The 24421-nt window shown below is 41.2% G+C and overlaps 2 protein-coding genes across 11 annotated transcripts in view; one reads left to right on the top strand and one right to left on the bottom strand.

Moving 5' to 3' along the window:
* The first annotated feature begins 600 nt into the window (after positions 1–600).
* ckmb (creatine kinase, muscle b) lies at positions 601–5260 on the top strand. The gene is made up of 9 exons (XM_052078129.1): positions 601–749; positions 1855–1967; positions 2195–2291; positions 2388–2542; positions 2724–2856; positions 3422–3593; positions 3845–3968; positions 4034–4223; positions 4856–5260. Exons 2-9 carry the CDS (start codon positions 1875–1877, stop codon positions 5032–5034), a joined length of 1143 nt encoding a protein of 380 aa, XP_051934089.1. The 5' UTR covers positions 601–749; positions 1855–1874; the 3' UTR covers positions 5035–5260.
* Positions 4942–24421, bottom strand: part of mark4b (MAP/microtubule affinity-regulating kinase 4b) — a 28393-nt gene continuing 8913 nt past the window's right edge. For 2 of the 10 annotated variants that reach the window (XM_052078095.1, XM_052078094.1), the window contains exons 4-18: positions 19418–19466; positions 19274–19339; positions 18333–18403; positions 18037–18093; positions 17675–17911; positions 17477–17596; positions 16999–17098; positions 16817–16926; positions 15992–16175; positions 15698–15918; positions 14533–14624; positions 12301–12588; positions 10575–10657; positions 9299–9335; positions 4942–7898 (exon numbers count right to left, since the gene is read on the bottom strand). In XM_052078095.1, the coding sequence (XP_051934055.1) occupies positions 7565–7898; positions 9299–9335; positions 10575–10657; positions 12301–12588; positions 14533–14624; positions 15698–15918; positions 15992–16175; positions 16817–16926; positions 16999–17098; positions 17477–17596; positions 17675–17911; positions 18037–18093; positions 18333–18403; positions 19274–19339; positions 19418–19466 (2049 nt within the window). In that variant the 3' untranslated portion in view covers positions 4942–7564. Of the gene's footprint in view, positions 7899–7937; positions 8960–9298; positions 9344–10574; positions 10658–12300; positions 12589–14532; positions 14625–15697; positions 15919–15991; positions 16176–16816; positions 16927–16998; positions 17099–17476; positions 17597–17674; positions 17912–18036; positions 18094–18332; positions 18404–19273; positions 19340–19417; positions 19467–24421 lie in introns of those variants that run through there. The other 8 variants (XM_052078097.1, XM_052078100.1, XM_052078102.1 and 5 more) reach the window with 8 other exon arrangements.

Below are 24421 nucleotides of genomic sequence, written 5' to 3' on the forward strand. Positions count from 1 at the left end.
AAGACATAACTCTTTGGCCATAATTCCAAAAGATTTGTTTGCCGCAGATACAACACTGTTCTCCAGCAAAAGAGCACAAGCCGATGCCTTAACAACTGAGCTATCCAGCCGCTTAAATATAACATTAATAAAATGTTTGTTTTGGTTCGTTAACGCTTACAACATTATGAGGATTTGAATTACAGGCAGGGTATTTGGTTGTACTGAGGTGATATTTTAAAGAGGTAGTATCAGCCGATACATCGGCTGGCCAATTAATCAGTCGGGCCCCGGAACATACTGTTGTATAGAAGAATGCGGTATCGTTCAACATGGAAGAGCTGAACATGTTTCGATAAGCACCGATTGGGAATTTGCATAAATTGAATAGTTGAACAAGTAATTGAACATGGCTGACAAAATGGCGTGTGTGTACATGCTTGCATATAGCTGAGAACACGCTTACGAACACATCACACACACACACACACACACACTGGTCCTGCCGATTGCGGCGATCCGCAAGGTGAAAGTTCTCCATGTTCCTTCTGCAGCTGTCACCTCAACCACATTTCCTCGTTTTTTTTTACAACAGTCGGCTTGCCACTGGTCCAATCACACCAGAGCGGCCCGAGTCCTCTCAGCCAGTCGTGGTGGAGGTGACGCTATATAAGTCAGCGTCCAACACTTGGCACACTTGGGCAACCCCTACATTTGGTGGACAGGATCTGATCCCGGGATCTGTTACCTCTCTCTTTCCTCCTGAGCAGGTAACACTGTCAATCATGTCACAATTTTGTCTTGTGTTGATCATTAAAATAACACCAATGGAATTTGTCATTTAGAGGTTTTGATGTGCTCACTCTGTTGCTGGAAATCTGCTGCAAAAATAACACTTGTGTTTGTTAAGGCTGTTGTGTCTTCAAGGGGCCCCAATTGGGATGAGCTTTTGTTGAGGCAAATTTGACCGAAAATGAGATCAAACATTATCAGAGGAACTTAAAATGTTGTTCATATTTAATTTTAAATTCAAATGAATGAATGCTAAAAAATACAAAAATAAAATTCCAATAAAACAATAAAAAAGATCTTTTTTTAAATTGTTTCATTGTTTAAAAAAGTAAATGTTTTAAAATGTTATGTATTTAAGTATTTAATTGTAAATCCCAACTAATGCAACGCACCAAAATATTTGCCCAATCTACACAAGATAGACAAGAATAATTTTTAAAAATGAAGGTTAAAATCCCAAAAGTTAGTTTTTGTTTTTGCAACTTTTATTAAAATCGTTGCATAGTATTGGGAAAGCCTCATTGTCATGGGGGGAAAATGTGAAAATAGATGCTTCTACTTTTGAACTGTACTTGGGGCTGTCGCGTGGAACAAGCGTGATGATGTTCTGAGGTTGCATGAGATGCAACAGATTGATTCGCACACACTACCTTTCCCTTTCAGTGCCTTGGCCGAAGGAGCTGTGAAGGGGGCCAAGGCATGGGGGGTGGGGGTGGGGGTGGGCTTGTAGACTATTAATAATCCTCCCTGCTGGGAGTGGGCTCTTGCGGTGGGAGGGATGAACGGCACAGCTGAGAAAGACGTTGACAGAGTGACCCTCAGACACAGATACCTTTGACTTTTAGCAAACATTTCAAGGACTCCACTTCTATCAATCAGAGCAGTGACGCAAAAGGAGAGAAAGTCAGGGAGAGAGCTTAGCGGAGAATGAGAAGGTGTCTCCTCTTCTCCCAAAGAATCATCAACAAAGCCATTGAAGCACTGGGAGAGACATCAGACAATGCCAAGGGTGCTTAATTCATTAAAATACACACGCACACATTTACATCAATAGGTCATCATTTTGAATGTATTTTGTGACAGTTGGAGCAGGAATTGCAGCCATGGCCAAGAATTGTCACAACGACTACAAGATGAAGTTCACATCGGACGACGAGTACCCCGATCTGTCCCAGCACAACAATCACATGGCCAAGGTAGCGCACGGTTACAGTAGATGTATTCACTGTAGAGTATATGAATGCGCAAGCGTGTGTATTTGTATACATACAGTATATCTATATTTATGTGTGCGGATAGTGAAAAAATAAATATATATATATATATATATATATATATATATATATATATATATATATATATATATAGTATATAAAACTTGCATTGAATACAGAGCCACCATTGTCCCCTCTTCATGATGCAGGTACTGACCAAGGACATCTACGCGAAACTGAGGGGCAAGTCCACCCCCAGCGGCTTCACCTTGGATGACATTATCCAGACCGGCGTGGACAACCCCGGTAAGCCGAGTTCCAAACACCTTGCAGTTTTGACGACAAAAAAAAAAAAAGAAAGAACTAATAAAATACCACCAACCTTGGCATCGTCCTCCTCAGGACACCCCTTCATCATGACTGTGGGCTGCGTGGCCGGTGATGAGGAGAGCTACGAGGTCTTCAAGGACCTGCTGGACCCCGTCATCTCGGACCGTCACAATGGTTATGGACCCAGCGACAAGCACAAGACCGACCTGAACTTTGAGAACCTAAAGGCGAGTTCTTCTTCATAGTTGGTACACAGAGAAGGAAAAAAAGTACATTCAAAAATGTTGTGAAAAAGGTATTTCCTGCAGTTCACAGCAAAGAAATAAGAGTTGACAGAACTGTTGTCCTTTTTAATGACTTTTAATTCAAAGAGACACGTTAAAACAACTCGCTCGTGTGTTCTCCCAGGGCGGAGATGACCTGGACCCCAACTACGTTCTGTCCAGCCGCGTGCGTACCGGCCGCAGCATCAAGGGCTTCACCCTGCCACCGCACAACAGCCGCGGAGAGCGCAGAGGCATCGAGAAGCTCTCCATTGAGGGTGACTAGCTTGTCAGAAAATTGCTTCATTCAAATGTATTTATCCCCCCCCCAAAAAAAAAATCGAATGCTAGTCAAGTCAAGTCAAGTCAACAGTATTTATAGAGCACTTTCTAACAGCCATCGCTGCATACAAAGTGCTGTACATGGAGCGATTTAACATACACAATAAACAGTAAGACGAATCCGTAATAAAGGCGGTAGAAAGCACCAAGCAGTAAAATCAAGAACAAATCTAAGTCATGCTGAGTCGAACGCCAAAGAATACAAGTGAGTTTTGAGGAGGGCTTAAATGGTGACACAAGCTCCGACATTGCATACAACCCTTGATTGATACGCGATGCGATTGGCCAGCGGGGGGCACGACCAACACAAGACGGAATCTAAATAAAATAATATACAATCCATCTATCCATCCATTATGAGATATGCTGATCCTCACAAGGGACACGGTAGCTGTATCTGTGACCCCTGCACTCAAGCAAATGCTAGTACAAGTGCTAAGAAATGTGCGAACACCAAACACAAACGCTAAGTCTAGTGCTAACATTGTCCCGCTTCCACAGCCCTGGCCACCCTGGAGGGCGAGTTCAAGGGCAAGTACTACCCCCTGAACGGCATGACCGACGCCGAGCAGGAGCAGCTGATCGCCGACCACTTCCTGTTTGACAAGCCCGTGTCTCCGCTGCTGACATGCGCCGGCATGGCCCGCGACTGGCCTGACGCCAGGGGCATCTGGTGAGTCCAAAACAACCGACACGCCTTTCCTCAACCTCCTGAGCTGTGATTGCAAAATGTTGCGCAACTGGTCCCAACATCTGCATTTCTTGACGGACACTTTGTCAATCTTGACTGGTGACAGGTACCAACAGACAGAATAAATATATGGGGAAAAAAATCAAAAAAACATTTCCCTAATTGTCTGAACAAGTTGCGAAACACAATAAATAGACAGAGAGGTAGATCGTGACATTGATTTGGTTATGCAGGCATAACGACAACAAGACTTTCCTGGTGTGGGTGAACGAGGAGGATCACCTGCGCGTCATCTCCATGCAGAAGGGCGGCAACATGAAGGAGGTGTTCAGGCGCTTCTGCGTGGGTCTGCAGAAGGTAAGCAAAGAACAAATGAATAAAAAACAATGAATGAATATGTTGACAAATTGGCTTTTCCACAGATCGAGGAGATCTTCAAGAAGCACAACCACGGCTTCATGTGGAACGAGCACCTGGGCTACATCCTCACCTGCCCATCCAACCTGGGCACTGGCCTGCGCGGTGGCGTCCACGTCAAGCTTCCCAAGCTCAGCACGCACCCCAAGTTTGAGGAAATCCTCACCAGACTGCGCCTGCAGAAGCGCGGCACAGGTACCACCACTCCACTTCTGAACGGGGGCTCTGCTCGCTTCACTTTTTTCAATTTTTCTTATTCTAAAAGAGTGGGAAAAAAGTCACCTTCCAAAAGATACATCAAATCCTTGAAACAATATGTAATTTCTTTTTTTAATCACTGTAAAAATAACATCTGAAAAAATCAGCATTTTTTCGAACAATCAGGCATACATTTGTCTTTTTATTTTTTGGCACAAAAAATGGAAACAACCCTAAAATTAAAAAAAAAATCTCAGCAAAATAAGTCATATTCTCAAAAAATAATTGTTTTCCTCCAGTTTTTCAAAACGATTTATTTTAAAGAAATGCATTTTTCTTTGAAATACCTTTTAACACATTGGAGCCCCATATACAGTACTGGCACTTAGTTTTTTTTTCCCCAACATTTTTTTATTGTTCCCTGTTTTTCATGCAAACACATATATTTTTCTGCTTTTTGGAAGAATTGTAAGGGTTTTCCTGTCCAAAAATCCCAATAAATGTCAATGGCTATCAGTTTCAAATTTGCCAGCCGGGCCGGTCGCTATCCCCCACTGCTCATCCCTTATTTGGAAGCCAGTATTTCTGCGAGGCGATCGACCAAACTTTATCTTACTTTCTGCCTGTAGGTGGCGTCGACACGGCCTCCGTGGGCGGCGTGTTCGACATCTCCAACGCTGACCGTCTGGGCTCCTCCGAGGTGTACCAGGTTCAGTTGGTGGTGGACGGTGTCAAGCTGATGGTGGAGATGGAGAAGAAGTTGGAGAAAGGCGAGTCCATCGACGGCATGGTTCCCGCCCAGAAGTAAACGAAAAGACCAACAACCATCATGCTATGACTGTGTTTTTTAATATATATATACTGTATATATCAAAACCAAAACAAAGCCTGTTTTTTCCTTGACATCATCGGTATACTCCTTTTCCCTCCTCCTTTTCTCCTCTGTGACATCCTGGGATCAATCCATCTACCGAATATTTCTCTGGTCGTAAATTAAACTGGACTAATAAACAAATGCCCCATTTAAAAACAAACTACTTTGTGTCTTGTGTTCTTTTATGCTAACCGAGCGGCCTAAACATTCTCCCCGGAAATGGAGAATGGCCAAAGAACAGCACACGCCACCCAAGTAAAGAAATGTAAACGGTCTCTCAAAATTCCCCCCGACCCCATTTTTTTTCTTAAAATGTTTCATTCATAACAATACAGCATTTTAAAACGAAGAAAAATAAGAAATGTGCTTCATACTTTACAGGGAAATGGTATTTTAAAAAATGCAGTCAGTAAATTTCCATGCCCGTTTTTAGGAAGAAAAAATGTTTTCTTACCTTCAAAGTATTTTCTAACCCCCCCAGAACATTGCAGAAACATTGGACTTTTTTTCCACATTACACCTCCGGGACCCCAAATGCTATTCAGTTATTTGACAAAACTCAATGAACACACCTTTGTCATCTCCAAGGTGTTCAAGTGCGATGCTGTTAACTAATATATTCCACATTTACTCGCCAAAGCACTAGGAATCTAATGGCGGTAGCAACACGTTCCTGATTGAAGTTAATTAGGTAATGTTAATTCCTCTTCCAGGTGAAACATAAATGCATGAGAAAAAAAGATGATCTGGTTATATCAGAGGTTGAAAGTCTTTATTTACGACACATGATGTTTTGAGGACTGCAGCTCGCTCCATAAATTAAAAACAGTGACGGCTACAATATACGCTAAAGTGATGTCCTGGAGGTCCCAAAAGAAAAAAACAACACAGCTTGCTGTCTTCAGTCACCGGCTGAAGACCAGCCACAAACTGACAAAGCTTTTTGTCTCTCCATTGGTTGGTGATTTAAGATTATGATGACATATCATTAAATCAAAGTAAAAATTGCAATATTCTGGGTATCGTTGAATTTTAAATATTTCTGTGTTAATGTTACGAAGCTTATCAGCGAAGTGTGCGTTTGTGGTAACCCAAAAATACATCACACACATTAAGTGCTTTAAGACAACGGCAGGAACTCAATCTAATTTTTCTTAATGTTAATCGGCATTTGTGTGCCAAAGCTAACGTGATGTTAGTTCTCAAAAAGTCTGTGAGCATTAATATATTTGAGAAGTCCGTTTGGATGCTTGCATGAAGACAATGACACATTGTCATTTTTATTGTCAGGTGTTTTTTTATGCTGTCATTGTAATGATTTAGCCAAAGGTGCGTGAGTGAGAACCAACTCATCCATTCTGCCTCATCTTCCAAAAAAATAACCCCCCCCAAAAAAAACCTACTACGCAAAGCAGAATTTGGAACTGTTTCCTGCATGTCACCCTCTTGAGGCTGGAGGTCAAAATGCAGCATTGCTACTTTGGCTTGTAACACATTTTTTGCTGTCTATCCTTTTGAATCAAAAGTTGAAAAATGTGACTTTAAATAGCAGCGCTTCAGGAAGGAATGATGAAAAATTCATTGGGGAATAAAATAATAGGTAATTATGAACTGGTAATAAGACCGCAATAAAACAAATCGATGATACGACAAGATTCAAATTGGGATCTTACATAAGTCATATTTTGGGGTGAGAAAATAGAATAGAATCTTATGAAAATTCAATTATAATTTTTCAAGAACAAAAGTAGATTTTTAAGGAAATCAAATTTTAATGTGAATTATTTTTGACTATCTTCACTTCCCTTCACAAAATTAACGCGTTATAGGAAATAAGACTTTGCTCTTGAAAAAAAAGGGTGATTTTATTCTTGTAAAAGGACACTTGGTATTGAAAATCATCTGAAATAATAATCAAATTAACTTTGTTGCCCTCTTGAACAAAACTCATTTTCTTTTGAAACAAAACGACTATTCTCCATCCCCAATTTTTTTGAAATGGTGATTCAGATTTCTCTTTTCAAAATCTTTTCAAATTTTCACTTGTCAAAAAAAACAACAAAAAAACAATTGTCATAATTTTTCACAAAAATATGACAATGTTCTTTTCAATATACCAGTATAGTTACTCTTTTCTCTAAAAAATACACGATCCCTTGAAAAAAAACGGACCATTTTCACGAGATTCTTTTTTTTCCCCCCCGACTTTATTGTACGATACTTCTGACTTTAGTCTGAGTATTTTGCTATTCTTTTGAATGTGGTCTTAACACTCGTTGGTAGCTGATCAGTCAAACATGATGAAATCAAGTGTGTTTGAGTGATGTTCTCTTTTCGCTTGTTTTCAGCAGTTCAAGATGGGACACAGAACGAGGGTCTTTGGCGGAGGCATGGCGAGGAGTTTGCACCCGCTTCCTCCCTGCCATTTCAGTATTTTCTCACTCAGCCCCTGCCCCCTCAGCCCTCAGAGCTCCAGCTCCTTGGACACTTTGGTGGCGATGTCCCTGAAAGCGAGTGGCGCCCCCCAGAGGCGCTTGAAGCGCACGCCGCTGCTCTGCGCCGGCCCGCCAGGCAGCTGGCACACTTCGGCCTCAAAGGCCACACGGGCGCCAGCCGCTCCATGCGTGCAGGACAGCAGGAAGGGACCCGCCAGATGGACTTGGCAGCCACAGCCCTGGGCCGCTTCCCGGAGAGCCAGGACCACTTCGGCTGGGTCGCGGGGGCTGCGGACCCTCACATCCCAGCCGCTTCGGGGGGTCCGGGGCTCGGCCGCTTTCTGATGCCCAGATATATGGCGACTGAATCAAATGTGGGGTGGTGAAAGAGGGAGGGCGGGGGTGAATGGAGGTTAGATGAGTTATGATGAGTTTGACGGAGAGAAAGCAAGAGAAAAAATAGATTACTGTCACACATTAGTTCATTTTAAATACAGCATCCCTTCATATGGTAATCAAGAGCTTTTGGTTATTAATTGCTGAGAACTAGACACAACTTGCGTTAATAAGACTTATATTCTAAAAACAATGTTAATGTTATATTTCATTTTGTATTATTTCTGTGTGTGTGTATATATATATAAATATATTTTTAAAATTTTATATACAAAATATTATTTTATATATAATATAAAATAATATTATTATTTTAAATTATTTAAATATTAAAACTGGACTTTGAAAAGAAAAATCATAGACACCATGAAAGAACCGGAATCGGAAAGGAATTATGGTATGCTACACCGTATATCAGCAAGGTGGGCTGGCTCAAAAGGTTAAAAGTATATTAGTATAGTATGAAATATTTCTATCAGTGGGATTAACCTGCAAAAACAACAACAACAAAATCTCTACAAAATTAGAAAGTTGTTCCTGAAATGAAGACACTGTTTCACAAAACTGTTCTTTTCGAGCCTTGATTATACTAATCACTGACTGTCATTTGTTACCTTTAAGGACATAGATAAATTGTTAAGCAGTTTTCTGACAAAAAAACACACATATCAGGTTTGTAGATGCCACATCTGCTGACTCCTCTATTTAAGATAAGAAACCCTTTATTTGTCTCACAATGGAGAAATTCCCAATTTACAGCAGCAAAATTATGAAAGTGAGAAAGTAGGAACATTTGAGTAAATACTTTGGTTTCTCAATCTTTTTTTATCCACAATGAATATCTAAGTTTTCCGAATGACTACTTTCTACATCACAAGTCAAAAGAGGGTGAAAAAGGAGGTCCATGTTGTTCAAATAAGAGTTCTCTTCTTTTTTTCTCTCTTTTTTTAATGGGATGGTCAACTACGAGCAAACACAGCACGGCTAACTAAGCTAACGTTACCTGCTGCTGTTGTTAGCCTGAGACACTGAGAGGAAAAACACAACTTTTAAGAAACAAAAGGCACATTTGTGCATTAACGGTTTGCTACTTCTAATGCTTGATCCTCATAATTAAATATAGATTTGCTCACTTAAGTAGGACACCACAGTTTGATTACTGTGTATATATTTTTTCTGAACAACAAAAAAAATTAGCACAAAAAAAAGACCTCTGCCATAAGATTACAATAATTTACAAATTCTTGTTTTACAAACACATTTTTTCTCCAAAATTGTGGCTTATTTTTTCATGCATTTATTTTCCAAAAAAAAAACTTTTTTTTTGCCCCATTGAAAATTTAGAATAAAAATCTTTCACAACTCACCTTGTGACCGGAGATCTGCTGATTCTCTCAGGTTCGTCTGTGACCCTCAAGAGCAAGACAAAAGATATCCATTAGAAAACAACCAGGTAAAAAAAAAACAATAAAATGAAGAAACACACCTCCTGCTTACGGTCTACTTTGATGAGTACACTGATTAAAACACAAAAGACGGCTACTCATCCATCACTGTGATCAGATGTAAACAGCACACACAATGAATGTGAGGACTTCACACAAAATGTGTTCTGCTGCATCTGTGTTGTGACTGATTTTATCTTGACACCTCAGAGACCTGTTGTGTGACAATGTGAGGCTGAATAAATGTGGAGAAGACTACAGGTGCATGATGGGAGGACAGAAAGAGATTACAATAGCAGTAAAGTGTTGGTCCAACAGCAGGGCAAAGGAGATTAACATCGTTTAACCTTGCTGGCAAAGACACTCGCTCAGGATCACGCGGGCATAAGCTGCCATCCTCTTAAACCACACCCACACACAATTCCTATTCTTTGGAAACAACTTTAACTTTAAAAGCCACCTCCGTTTGTATAGCACTACCTAACAAGCAAGCGTAGGAAGGAGTATGATCAGCATTGAAGAAAAAAATTTCTTTGTGGTGGAGTTTTCCAAATCAATGACTGCATTTAGAGAGCGACTTTCTAACTAAGGAGCATTTTTCCCCCTGCAGGTTAAGCCTTGAGTTCCTGAAAGCAAGGGTTTTATTATACAATAAAAAAATACACACACACACAAATATATATAAACATTACACCCTTCCACTCTAAACTTTGACTATTTTTTTCCCCTTTCCCGTGAGGCCCATTACACCTACTCTATGTACAAAGCCCCAAACCCTAATAAACTGTTCTACCTTGTTCAACACATAGGGGGCGGCACTGCAGCCCAAACCAGGGCCACACCCACACGCACCTCTTACTCTCTCTTCTCTTCAAACAACCGATCACCGATGACCCCAGCACACACTTCACCAATGCACTAACACGCACACGCACACGCACACGCACACACACACGCACACGCACACAAACTTTAAGTCAGACACGCAAACAGTACAGACAGACACTCGGGTTGCTGCTGGTTACAGCCGCTGTCTGCTGCACATTATGATTACAAAGTTCTTACATACCGCCAATACATGCTTACAGTACATTCCAACCAGTGATAGGGACAGCTAGATAAACACACGGGTAGACACACAGATGGACATGTAGCGAGACACACAGCAGCCAGAAAAGATGGGGAAAGGAAGACTTACTAACTGTTTTTGTGGCTTGCGGGAGGTTGCAGCCCGACACGGATTTGTTTGAACTCTGACGCTTAGATGGGTCAAGAGTGACCCTGGAAGAAGAGGAAGAGGAGGTATGGAATGACAATAAGAGCAGAGTGTCAGGGCAAAGAAAGAAAGTGGGAGAGGAGAGGAGGAAAACAACATTGAGGTGAGAGGAAACAAAGCAGAAGATTGAAGAAGAAGACAGGATGGCAAATCGGCAGGTGACTGGTGAGGGGAAGCAAACGTGGTTAGACAATCAAGCAAACACTGAAAGGCAACAACCAGCAGAACGCAACGCGTGGAAAAGAAAGTTGTCCACGTCAGACGGACGCCATCACGAGGCGCAAACTTCATCAAATATGTCGTAACGTGTCACAAAAACTGCGGGGAGGCACTTCAATGCCAGAGGTAATGCCATACAATAATATGATACCTCAGTGTAAATGAACTGAGAGGTTTCTTTCATTAAAGTCTCGTTCCCACCAAGCCACAACGTGTTGTTCAGCCAGACACGCTTTTTTTCAGAAAGTTAAAAGTTTGACAGAATCGTTATTTTTCCACGATACGATAAGGAGACTGGGAGCGCGGCAGCCAAGTGTAGACGAGGGAAAGCAAAGGCACAGCAACAGGCTAACTTTGGTATCTTTAGAACTTTTGTATGACAATAAAAAATATCAAATTCATTAGACAGAATTGTTAAAAGTCAGCCTTATGTGAAAGTAAAGGCAAATGAGCCATAAATTAATTCCATTTTTTATTTGCTTAGTTAAAATAGAATTGTTAACTTGCTAAACGCTTGGATTTGCAGCCTTTCAAGTGTTCACGGCAACAGCTTGAGAAAATTCTACCAAACAAGTGTGGCGTAAACGAAACTCAGTAAATCATACGTCAGATTCCAGCAATAATAATACAAAAAAATATCACGGTCCTCAATGTTAGCTAAAGTTAGCACATATTTTTGTCAATTCTAGTCAAGTAGTGTCAAAATGTGCACACTTTAGAAGCATTGCCTCATCGTGTTTGCTTTGGCCAATGAAGAAGCATTCAAGGCCAATAGAGATGTTCTGAGTTGTCAACTGTAGCGTGGAAAAGCAGCGCTACAATGGTGCACTCTCGGCAGAGCGGACTCAGCTATTTCCATCCCCGCAGTAAAAATAGTCGTGCTCGCCATTTACCGGAACCGTATCAAATTAACCTGCACTACCAGGCGGATATGAGGTCACTTTTTTTTTTTACATGGATCATGAAGTTATCGCCATGTCTCAGACTACTGTACCAAAACTAAACTGTACTGCCTCCTGGAATAAAAAGGCTGGTACATTATGATGTTGTCGTTTTTTTTTAATAGGCCGTTTATGTAGCTATTGCCATCCTGCTTCCACACCCCTGCTCTGGACACTCAAACATGATCAGGATTTATCTGGACCATATTGAACCGAATTGTTCTGCCTGGTGGAAACGAGGCTAAAGATGTAAACCTGAGGCGGACAACTTGTCAAGGCTTCATTGAAAAAGAATAAAAGCTGACTTTGTTAGTAGATGATTATGTACTAATAGAAGTCATTGAAATCAGTCCACAGGCACAACATCATCCAGTGTACTTAAAAATGTCAGTTTTTAGCGTGCTAAACAATTAGCCACAACGCTAGTCCAGAGTCAGTAGACGTGTCCTCTTCCCGCCATGATTTTCTCCCGCGGCTTCTCCGCTTACCTGCGGGTCAACTTGGAGGTGAGCTTGCTGAGCAGGTTGCTGGTGGCGCGTGGGGTCCTGGCACCGGACAGGGTGCCGCCAGTGTCGTGCGACGAGGTGGGCGAGGCTGGTGTCACATGTAAGGGCGGCCGGCGGTCTCGTATTTGCCCGCCGTGGAAGGTGCTCCTGGCCGTGGAGCCCCGGGAGAGACGCGAGGAGGGTGTCGAGGTGGAGGAGGACGATATGGCTGATGCGCCGGTGATGCTGTGGGTGGAGGGAGAAGCGGGGGGCAGCCGATGGGAAATCGAACTGGGGTGGAAGAACAAGGGGAGGAAAAATGTTTGGGTTTTTTTATTCCCCCGAATGGAGTTCCAGGAGGGCATTCGTCTTCTCATGGAGAACTAATGCATGTGCGCACCTAATCCCTCAATATTACCCTCAGGCTGCTTTTCATTTCGCTCTACAAAGCAGAAACGCACGCACGCACAGAGACGCACACCACACAAATCGCACACATAAGCTAACTAAAGCAGCATTGATGTTGTGGTAAATATAAACATCCTCTGAACATTGGAACACAAGCGGGAGCAGCACAGGAAAACAAAGCGTTTAACAATACGCAAAGGCATGAATTCTTTTTGCTCTGCTAAAAACTATTTGTCTTGCTGCAGCTTAGTTTTCAATGGTCATCTTTGTCCGTCATTGTCAAATTTATGTGCATTATATTTCTGAATATCATGAATTGTCCCTCCGATGGCCATGGCGCGCATGCGAGAAGGAACACAATCAATGTCCACTGAATTAAAGCATGTTACAAAAACTATTTTCGTTATTTAAATTCAATTTAATTTTGTAACTATTGTAGGCTTTATACTGTACAGTATTATACTGCCTAGTACTATTTCTCGCTTACTAAATAAACAAAACATGAAAAAAATAGGTGGTGTTTTTTTTTTGAGGTGGCTGGAAAAAATTCACATCAATTCGATTAGCTGATTTGAGAGACGAGTGATATGAGTTAAGAAGAGCGATCACGGAAAGAATCAAAGCTCGTTGGTCAAGGTGCCACTTTACATAGAAGAGTGAAGTAATCTTGGATGACGAGCCACGTGTTGCTTCACCAAATTCACATCCAGACATTTTCTGTCTATTCGACAAGTGCTTCTCTTCTCAAGTGTTAAAAGAATTCACCAAAGAGTGTGTGCGTGTGTGGACCTGCACGTGTTTACCCCATCAAAGCAGCGTGGCATGGCATCAACATTGACAAAGCCTCGCAGGCAAATGTAGGCATGGGGGTGGTGTTGATGTGGGCACTGGGCCAATTGCAACTTTGTCACCACAATGCTTCCTCCTACTTTATTATGCGCTGTGACCTGATCAATCTTGATTCACTAAAAATATAAACTAGTCTTCGCTTTTCTAGAGTCAATAAATATTATAAGCATCACACTCACAATTTTGAGTCTTCAATGTAATTAATAATAAGCATGTTTTGGGAAAGTAGGAGGAAATCCCCATGCCTACACAGCGAGAGCATCCAAAGTCCACAAAGAACTTTGAAATTCCGAAATTCCGAACAGTGAGGCATATGTTCTAACTACACATCCAGCGTGCTGCTGGAACTTAGTCGTGATACTTAATCACAAAGATTTATTCATTTGATTTTCTTGCTCTTTGCTCCCCGTTGTGTGACGATCAGGAGTCTTCAAAGGACAAGTACCAGTAATCCTACTTGATTTAGTTTCATTTAATCTTATTATGCTAGTGGTTCACTCTTAAGTTAATGTTGTGTAACGTTCCTCTCACATTTGAGCTCCCGATAGAGTAACAACTAGTATCACTGGTAGTTTCTTGTATTTAGTTGAAAAGTTGCGGGCTCTGGCTCCAGCAAGGAGACCAACTTCACTGCAGCAAAGTGAAGATGATGGGGTACAATGTTGTCGTGAAGGCTAAGTTTGGGTTGAGCCAACGCGAGTGAAAGACAGACAGAGCGAAGAGCAAGAGGCGACTGTGTCTGACACACTCAGAAGCACCAACACCATCTGTCACAACAAGACATCTCGTGCTGGCTCCATAAACATGGACACACAGATCAATTTGTCTCGCTCTAAACTTTGACGCCGCCAAACATGCAAGACACATTTCTAGTGGAATGATATTTGCCTTTTTTCAATTTAATCATATTTATTGGCTATTCGAGTAATCAGAAAGAAGAGGAGACCTTATTTATTTCCAGTTGGAAATGCTTCTCACCTGTTTTCTTTGCCATTTTGCAACAACGAGTGTCTGTCTGTGCTGCAGACGTACGTATTCCTTCGCGTCATGCCACTAGCAGCGACATTACTCTGCGGGAAGTGAGGAGGGGGGGAAAGATGTCAACAACAAAATATGTCCAATTCAACAGAGGTGGGCTTCAGTCAGCAAGTTATAAACGAGTCTTAACGAGTCTACAAGGTTGAAGTGTCAGGACAAATCAATTTGAAGTGAATTGAAAGTCAAGCGATATAACTTTGCAACCTTATTAGTCATAACATACATTTCACGTTTGCTGTTTTCAAGGTACAGCATACCGCAATTTTAAAAGACATCGCAGTTTAACTTTCCCATCAGCACTGAGAGTATTTATTTACACATTAATAAACTATATGTACAATTACTTCCAAAAAACATTTTGTAAGATAACGAATGAGCTGTGTTCCAGCTGGTTAAGGCAAAGTAGATGTCGAACGTCACCCAATTTGATGCTAGCAAGTGTTAAGTAAGTTGAGTCTCTCGTAATTGTTAGCCAAGTAAGTCCTAAAATTGGCAACAAGAGTCTGACTCGAGAGAAGTCATGTGACTCGAATCCAAAAGAGGACTCGCGCGCATTTAAATACATTAAAGAGTTCATTTCGGGTTAATGTGGCTGCAGCTTGATTTTTTTTCGAATTGTTCCAGTTATCCAAGTGTCGGCAAAGGAATCAAGGCATCTATATCTGATTTAATGAGCCATTCGTAGTGCCAGAAGGTCTGTGTGCACTTAAACTTGCATGTTATTTGAGATGCTTAACTGAAATGGTCTTTGCAAAATCTTTTGACTGTCTTTGTCCTTTGTATTAACAACTCACTGCTAAAATGCATTCTAATAAAAAGCCGAGTTGACTCGACGAACAAAACAGCCGGCTGGCTACAGAGTTGGCTCAAGGTGCTACTCATCCATCTTTAAAAGTCACAAATTTTGATGATATTTCCACCTTGAAAAGCATCAGTAACCAACTACTGAATATACCCATTACACGAGCCCACACATTTCAAGAATGAGAGGATTCAAGAATGAGATGGCATTTTACCTAAAGTTAATCTGCCGGATACGAATCTCAACACATGGATGCATGGACTCAATGTAACTCAGTGAAAGATATACATTTTTGAATGTTACCAAGGTGGAGTTGGCCTCCTTCCGTCTGTCGGGAATCTCGGCTTTGTTGGGATTGTGAGCAGAGCTGACCATCGGGCTCGAGGGCGTCGGGATGCTCCGGGAACCCACGGTGTTGTTGCTGGACTTGCGGACTGAGAGCCTTTCCTCCTTAAGTCCAGAAACTTCTCCCACCCCACTCGGGCTGCGCTTGGGGTGCGCTGACCCAGGAGCTGCCGGACCACCTGCGAGACAAAAGATGCAAGCAGATTAGGGATCGGTTTGAAGCTTCGGAGATGTGATGTCAAGATGTCATACAGAAGTCAGAGTGCCGTCTCTGGCGCTGATAGGTGGAGACGCTGCGTTGTGGCTTGTAGGCTGAGGAGGAGGAAGCAGCCGCAGCGGAGGAAGTAGAGTGTTTGCTGGTACCGTTGACGATGGTGCCGGGCCTGACGCGAGCCAGGCTCAGACTGCTGCCTGAGCGGGACACGGTGCTTTCGGCCTGAGACAACAGAGAGTGATTGCAATGACATTTTGCGACAGTGTTGTGTTGGGAGTGTGGACAGAGCACGTCCCAGAAGAAGCAGAGCTAAGTTTGGCTACGCGTTGAATTTATTAAAATAAAAGGCAAGAATCCTATCCTATTGAAATTGCATTCGAACACATCAGAATTGAAGTAAATTGTATTGTAAGAATAGAGATTGGGATTATTATGTATCATACTGGAATGCAATTGGTGGGAATAATATGGAGTGAATTGCATCGGAGAGATTTGTACAGTAATTGCAGCAAATCAAATCATATCTAACAACATTGTCATTGAAATGAATTGTACCACAACGAATCGTAGTTGCCGTGAATCATATCATACAACATCGTAATTGCATTTTTAATTGCATCCTCATAAATTGAGTGAATCAGATTGTATAATATTACAACTCACGGCAACTGACGTGAATCACGTCGTTGGCATGAATCATGCCGTAATTGCAGTGAATGCCGTATAGTACTTGGAGTAAATTGTATGATAATTGGAGTGAATTGCATGTTAATGAGTTGGAACACATTGAAATTTCAGGGAATCATATTGAATTGGAGTGCATCATACAGAAACCACCACAATCCCATACATGTCATACTTGCCTCGTTCTTGCGTGCCAGCAGCAAGTACGTGGCCGTCACCTCGTTGTACTTGTGACCGACCAGGGAATCTCGGATCTCCTCCCTGGTGAAACCCATCCCCACCATCACATCTGCAACACCAAGTGTCAAAGTCATGCAAGCTTCAAATCAATGCTTTAATCGCTCTCATGGTATTTACTCACCGATGCGGACGTTGTCGTTGAAGTCCTCCTCGGGCTCTTTGTGAGGTTTTAGCTCCTCTCCATCGTAGCTCACATTCAACCATTTGTCTTTCATGATTTGCTGGTGAATTCATGTCAGCAAAATTATTAAATCTTATCATGACTGCGCTATATGGCCTAACAACAACGTCATTGAAGTGAATTGTACCATTGCTTTTTTTTTGGCAGGAAGTAGTCGCTGAACCCATTTTACAAAAATTGTTACAAAGGGGGTCGGAAAAGTCACTAAATAAAGGATTGCAATCAATTCATTCAAGTAGCAACACTGAATGCACCTCTCTGTTCGCAGAGCATGGTGTTTAGTGTCAGCAATGCATATTAGCAGGGATGTGCTGTGCATAACATAACACACTAAAATAAAACATTTAGAGAAACAATAAATCACACTGAAATAACCTTGAACGAATGGCCCATTCCTACTACAAATGTTGCCACTCACCTCCAGTGAACAGCGCTTGGTTGGGTTGAGGACCAAGAAGCGGCGCAGGATTCCCTCGCAGTCTGTGGACATGTAGAAGGGCACACGGTATTTCCCTCTCAGGACACGCTCACGCAGCTCCTAAATGTAACACAAATCCAGATGAGTTTCAGCCACAGAGACAATGATACTTGACAATGATACAATTATGATACCCACCTTCAGGTTTTGGCCGTCAAAGGGCAGCGAGCCGCTGACCAGTGTGTAGAGGATGACACCCAGGCTCCAGATGTCGACCTCCGGGCCATCATACTTCTTGCCTTGGAAAAGTTCAGGTGCGGCATAGGGCGGTGAGCCGCAGAAGGTGTCCAGCTTGCTGCCAGCCATGAACTCGTTGCTGAAGCCAAAGTCAGCGATTTTGATGTTGGAGTTGGCATCCAGCAGCAGATTCTCTGCCTTAGATGGTGGAGCACAAAAGATGATGTCATCGCGGCACATATTTATATGACTAAATCCAACAACTTTTTTCTGCACAAATTGTGTCTGTAAATTATTATTATTATACTTTGGTGTGCACTCACCTTCAAGTCTCTGTGAACAATGTTCTTCTGATGGCAATAGTGCACAGCTGATACAATCTGTTTAAAGACAAGAAAACATGCTTCATATACAGTGGACAATTGAATAGATGATTTCATGCCACCGTTTATTTTATTCTGCAGTGCACCCCAGTGGAATAGTCTGTAGTGTCATCGTGTCACACAGCTGAACTACAGCTCATCTTTGCTGGCTCTCGTGCTCGTGTGTATAGTGCAGCAAATGCGTATTTTTTTTTCTTATTCATCAGATATACAAGTAGGGAGAAGTTAGAACCGACCTGTCGGAACTTGCCGCGGGCCTCTTTCTCCTTCATGCGGCCGTGAGCCACGAGGTAGTCAAACACCTCCCCTGCGAGTGATGACAAGCTTGAGTGTCAATGACATTGACTGCAGTTTTAAACAACAATAATAAAGTCACACTGCAGAATCAAAGCAACTCTGCTCTGGGAAACTACAAACAAAACCAAGGGTGGAGAAGTGGGGTCTCTGACAATTTATTATTATTATTTGTTTTTTTTTTTTTGGTAATGACAGCTTGTCTTATTCGAGAAACTGATAGAATCGCTGCAGTAAAATGGAGTCTGTGGGGTCATAAATAACAAATGAAGAATTGTGAGCTAACTGTTAACTGCATCCCCCTTCAAACAATGAAAGATTGCCTCCAAAGTAAGCTTGGATAGACTCCAACTCAGCAAATTGATGGGTGGTCTTTTTGATGGCTTGTCACTTTTTTGAGACTCTGGGCTAAAAAGTACACACTCCTAGCTTGATGCCTTGTAAAAAAAAAAACAACAACAAAAAAAACCCCAACAATTTGTGGTTGGGGGAAAAAAAATCCCAATTTGTCTGTCTCCTTTTGTGTCCTTTCTTCAGGAATACACTAAAGCACACTTCATCTTTGTAAGCTCCAATAAGTCCAACAGCTGGAGTTTATGTAATATGTAAATATTCATCCATCTGGCGGAAAAAGAACAACCACAATCTGGTCTAACGTGTTGACCTAACAACTTAAGGTGAGTCAGCTACTTTGACACATGGTACATTAATTCTCTCCCTCATTTTTTTTTTTTTTTAAACGGAGTCACAAATCATCCCCAGTTTGTGATGTGGACTACTTTATTGTGTGAGTAGACTAAGACTAGCTGCTCTGTCAGTTCATTTGATGTTGTTAAAAAAATCACGTTATATAAATTAGTATGCGTGCGTTAGCGTCACCGACCTCCACTGGCGTATTCCATGATCAAATATAGAGTCTTCTCCGTCTCTATGACCTCAAAAAGCTGGACTGTAGCACACAAATGCAAAAGGTCACACTAAATGAAACGGACCAAAAGATCAATAGACACACTTAAGTGTGACTCACCGATGTTGGGATGGTTGAGGGTTTTCATGATGCGTACCTCACGAAAAAGCTAGAAAAAGGAGAGAATATATCATCAATCTGGCTCATTCTCACACATACAGCTTTGGTGACCCACAGGGGCGCGTGACAGCAGTACAGCCTAACAGTCGGCCTCCGACCTTGGATCCCCCCCGATTATGATGCTCAACACTACTGTCTCATCCCATCACACTGCCCCACCCACCCTTCTGGGTATTCAATAATAAAACATCTTCCAGAATGTCATTTTCAGGGTGTGCTGATAAGGAAAAGACTTGATTCAAGCTTAATAAACAAATATGACAAGGCTGATGCATTTTGCCCATAAATAAAAAAATATTAAGACCTGCCTGATGATGACGATGTAATGCATACATCACACCTTCAGTAGGATTGGTAATTAGCAGTGCAGCAAAGCCATATAAGAGGGGAATGTTACTGGAAACCATATGTGGAGTGTACGATGATGATGGAAATGCAACGTGAGTACAGTGCTTGCAGAAAGTACTCAAACGGTTTCAATTTTTCCATATTTTTTTCACATTACATAATAGCCTTATTCCAGACTGATATTCATTCACCGAAATACTTTTGTAGGCGTGATTATAGTTTTAACAGATTTCACATTGTAATTATGTTTTTATGTTGAATTTCAAGGGTAAAAAAAAGAAATTATAAAATCTCACAAGAAGGCTGTAACATTTGAATACCCGGTACTTTCTCCATTTATTCTTCCAATAATCAGAAAAAAATCTTGACAAAAGAAAAACTTGTTTTACAACATGATCATCGTGTGTCGTTTCTACATTTTTGAGGGGAAAATATCAATTTATTGGTTCTTGTAACAAAATGTTTAAAAAGTGAAGCACTATGTATATTTCCCATCTACCGGTATATTAATTTGCTTTAGTCATGCAGCATCTAAGCAAGTCCAGTTGTACTTGATTTAAATTTACACGGTGACCTCACACGAGTGACTCGGAAAAAGCATCTTCTATTGTCAGTAATCACAGTAAAATGCACGGCTGCTGCCAAAGTCTCGTTTCTTCAGCCAATTTCATGCTGACGTCGCGCCTTTTTTTTTTTTTTTTTTATAAACCAAACACTGTGAGCACTTTCACCCACAGCAATACTTTGCAAGATGACTGCTTACGACACAACAGGCGTGACATGTTGAGTGTCGGGTGTGACAATAGCGCACGGATGGACAAACCTTTGTGCAAGAGTCACATTTTTTGGGTGTTTAAATGTTTTCTGTTTTTTTAACAAAGTAATGAGAGACAGCATTTGTAGATAAGGTCACAACAAAGAAGTTCTAATATTTATCAAATTACATAAAAATAGTTGAATTTGATTATCTAATAATTCTCATTCTTTAATGTTACTAGTTATAAATAAATGTATGAAAATGAATACATATATAATGTATGCATAAAACTATTGATTTTAATCAAATCAACTTAAAGAAATGTAATTTATAATTAATGTTAGTACAGTATAGTCAATCATTTATGATAATACATTATTAAACATTTGTCATATCTATGCAAAATATTTGTTTGATTCATTGAATTCATTCTCATTTTCAAATTTTTCATTTTTAAATTTTAAAAAATTAACCAAACATTTATTGAAATAAAACAGATTACATTTACATTATTTATTCTACTCATTTTTTAAAATTTCTATGTCCAAGAAATCATTCAAACAATTATTTAATCAAATGAATAACTACATTTTATTTAACCAATTTTATGGATGGAAAAGAAAAGCCTGCTAAATCACTACATGTTACAGGATTTTTGACAATGCATTTGTTTGGTAGGCGAGATTAGAGGGCTGAATGTGTGACATTTGTTCAAATGTTATTTTCAACAATAGCCACCTGTCGAAACAGCCCTTAATTCCACCTCTATATGGGTTCTAATACAAAAAATGGGGAAGCAAAATTCCGAGGTCAAATGCCCAATAACAATGGCGTGAAAGCAAAACGGCGACATGGGGGAAAAAAAAAAAGGAAACATACAATTAATGCGGCCGCAGTCTGTGAGAGTAAATGAAGACCAAGAAGCTTCACTTCCTTATTTCCTCACTGCAACGTTGCACTTTTCCCTATTTGCATAAATGAGATGAGACATTTGGCCTGGTCGAACAGGTCCAGAGTCTGCAGACGTCAAGTAGTGCATGCAGCACTCCCTAAATGATGTCACCAAAATGAACTAGCATGAGGTTGTGAGGTGGTTATGAATATACTGTAAATAGAATCCAGAATCCAGATAGGGTGTTACAAAAAAAAGTCCCGATTACCATGACCAAAATAATCACTTATTGGCATGCATCGAAGCTGCGTGGCCTTTTCATGGGTTCGTCTCCATAGGGGTGGAACTCCTCTCGTAAACCGAGGACCATAATAACTGTTTGAAACGTTATGACATTTCATGAGTAAATCACAGCAGCGGTGTGTGGCCCTCCGGGGGATTAAAGCCGACATTGTCACAGCAACCATGACGCGGCATGTCCGTTGTCATGACAGCTGGGCAGTAAGTGAAAAAGATCCAGACAGGGTTTCAAAGAGCAAGGCGGAATGGAAATGTTCGAGAGAAATGTAAACCTCATTCATCTCTGCTCATGATTGACGAGATGTGGAAAATTTAAAGTGGAAGTGACAGGCTCATCCTCTTAATTCTTCTTAAAGCACTCAGATGCTCTACTTACTTAATTTGATTACACGCGCACAGACCGGTAAGCTGTGTCATTGATTTTATCCACCCATTTTCAATAGCGCTTCTCCTCATAAGGTGACGTTAAGGGAGAGGCGAAATACGCCCTGGACTGGTAGGCAGCAGAGGGCATGGCTGGTAGACAAACAAGCATGAACAATTGACAGCCTTCAATCAAACAATATTGACTTTTGGCGAGAGAAGTGTTTGTTGCAAATATAATAATAATATACATACCACCAATCACGCTCAGATTCACGCCTGTATGGACAATCTAGAGGAGTGATTCTCATATGGTGGTATAAGTGCTACTGGCGGTAAGCTCTCCTATAATAAGTGTGGGGGGGGGGTGAAATAAAATTTATATATACATATATAAATATACATTTTATACCATAGCTACAGTTCAGTTTCACCACATTGTCACCTAAAGTTCCAGGAACTTTTAAATCATCTTCGTGTTCCTGGAACTAGAATATTACTAATCACATGCAGTATTTTCAGAGTTGCAAACCCTAGTCCCAAGGTTCCTTGACTTCTTGAAAGTAACACCACCCCACATAGCAGGGTCTTCTGTCATGCGTTTTGAGCACAGGAACTATGGTCTTCATTGAAGCCACATTTGTTTCACCTGAAGTACATTGTATTGGCAGTGAGATCTTGGCCAAGTTGCCAGTGTTGTGTTGATCTTACTTGTGGGAAAAGCTGTTCTCAACATGGCTGTCCTCTTGTCTACATATTCTCCATATATAACCACAACAAAACACACTGGGCCAATAATATGATACAATATAAATGCATATGATTGCATTACATATGCAGACAAAAGGTGGTGAGACTACCAAGTCCGCGTAGTGTGTCTTCTCTCTATCTTGTCTTTCTCCTGTCCCGTGCCCAGGCCTCACAAATCCGCACCCCAGCCTGCTGCCCTTTTGTTCCCCTGTCTGGAATTCAGCTCTCAGTTTAGGGGGCCAGCACAGGGGACTAAAAAGAAGAAAAGAAGCTTCCCAGCATGGCTCGACGGTTCAAACACAGTCTCCAAACACTTTATCAGTGTCACTACTGGGCCACACAAGGGCATGACAACATGACAACAATCTCCTGAAAAAGTTGCAACTGCAATTGTGGATGCAACGCGAGATGCTCGATAAATGACGACGTCTTGACAATCAATCTAATATAAAAAATAAATAAATTTAAAAAGGGATGGTCATGGATACGACAGCGTTCTGAAAGCCAAAGAAAACGGTTGCGCTAATCAAGAAAGGAAACGTGCAAACCTTTCGCCAGATGAGCCAATGGCTCAAACAATGCAATTTGATTTCACTATTGACGTTGTGGACGCTTAGGATCGTTGACTTTTGTGGGCCACTAAACCACTCGGCGCATACGGTTTAGACTGCCGAACCGCCGCTATTTTCTAAAACCCTGACTGAGTGGGAAAAATAGCAATCTGATTGTTTTTCAAAATCACTCAGCCCTAGACTGTGGTACCAGATACCACCTGAAACAGGGATCCCAAAATATAAAGAACTAAAATACTCACATTTGTTGTTTCACGTGGTACCTAGGTACCTTTACTTGACAACAATCTGCTGAAATTGTTTCTGGAAATCTCGTGTCATTGTTGTCAAATAGTGAAGCGAAAAGGCTGTCACATGCATACCTGACGGATGGTTGGCATGTCACTTTGTGAATAAAGGTGAGGTGGCTTTTTTCCCTTCGCTTATATTTAAAAAAAAGAAAAAACAAACAAAAACGAGCAGATCATTTGCGCTACAGTCGAGCTTGACAGCTATTTCGGCTTGGTGCGAGCCAGTATTGCACAGGGAGGGCCAGACGCCATCCATCGATACTTGGGTTTATCAACACTTGTTAGCTAACCAGTAAACAACTCATCAATAGGCCAGCTGTGTGTGTTGCGAGTGTATCAGCGCACACGCACGCATGTACGCATGTGTGTGTGTGTGTGTGTGTGTGTGTGTGTGTGCGTGCATGGGCCATGGCGAATGGATTTTTCGCTTTGTTGTTGGGACAGTAATCATTAAGTCAGCCGATAATCAAACAAAGGCTACGTTTATTTTCTGTACAAAGTGCAATTTGTGTCAAGTGTGAGAAACTATAACCAAGGTTTAGAAACAAGACAGAAAAGCCCCAAAAGTCTCATGTTTGATGTTGATGTGTACAGGGAGATAACATGATCGGTGCACACACATTAAAGATCAAACAAAAATATTTGGAAATGAATTTTACATCACCCATAAGA

This window comes from Hippocampus zosterae, chromosome 10 (genome assembly GCF_025434085.1).
Source record: "Hippocampus zosterae strain Florida chromosome 10, ASM2543408v3, whole genome shotgun sequence".
NCBI lineage: Eukaryota > Metazoa > Chordata > Actinopteri > Syngnathiformes > Syngnathidae > Hippocampus > Hippocampus zosterae.

What these genes read in the sequence shown, in the direction of transcription:
- ckmb (XM_052078129.1), top strand. Translation starts at nt 1,875, where the DNA reads ATGGCCAAGAATTGTCACAACGACTACAAGATGAAGTTCACATCGGAC. An exon ending in GACCGGCGTGGACAACCCCG is followed by an intron (nt 2,292 to 2,387) that starts GTAAGCCGAGTT and finishes CGTCCTCCTCAG; the next exon opens with GACACCCCTTCATCATGACT. An exon ending in TCTGCGTGGGTCTGCAGAAG is followed by an intron (nt 3,969 to 4,033) that starts GTAAGCAAAGAA and finishes GCTTTTCCACAG; the next exon opens with ATCGAGGAGATCTTCAAGAA.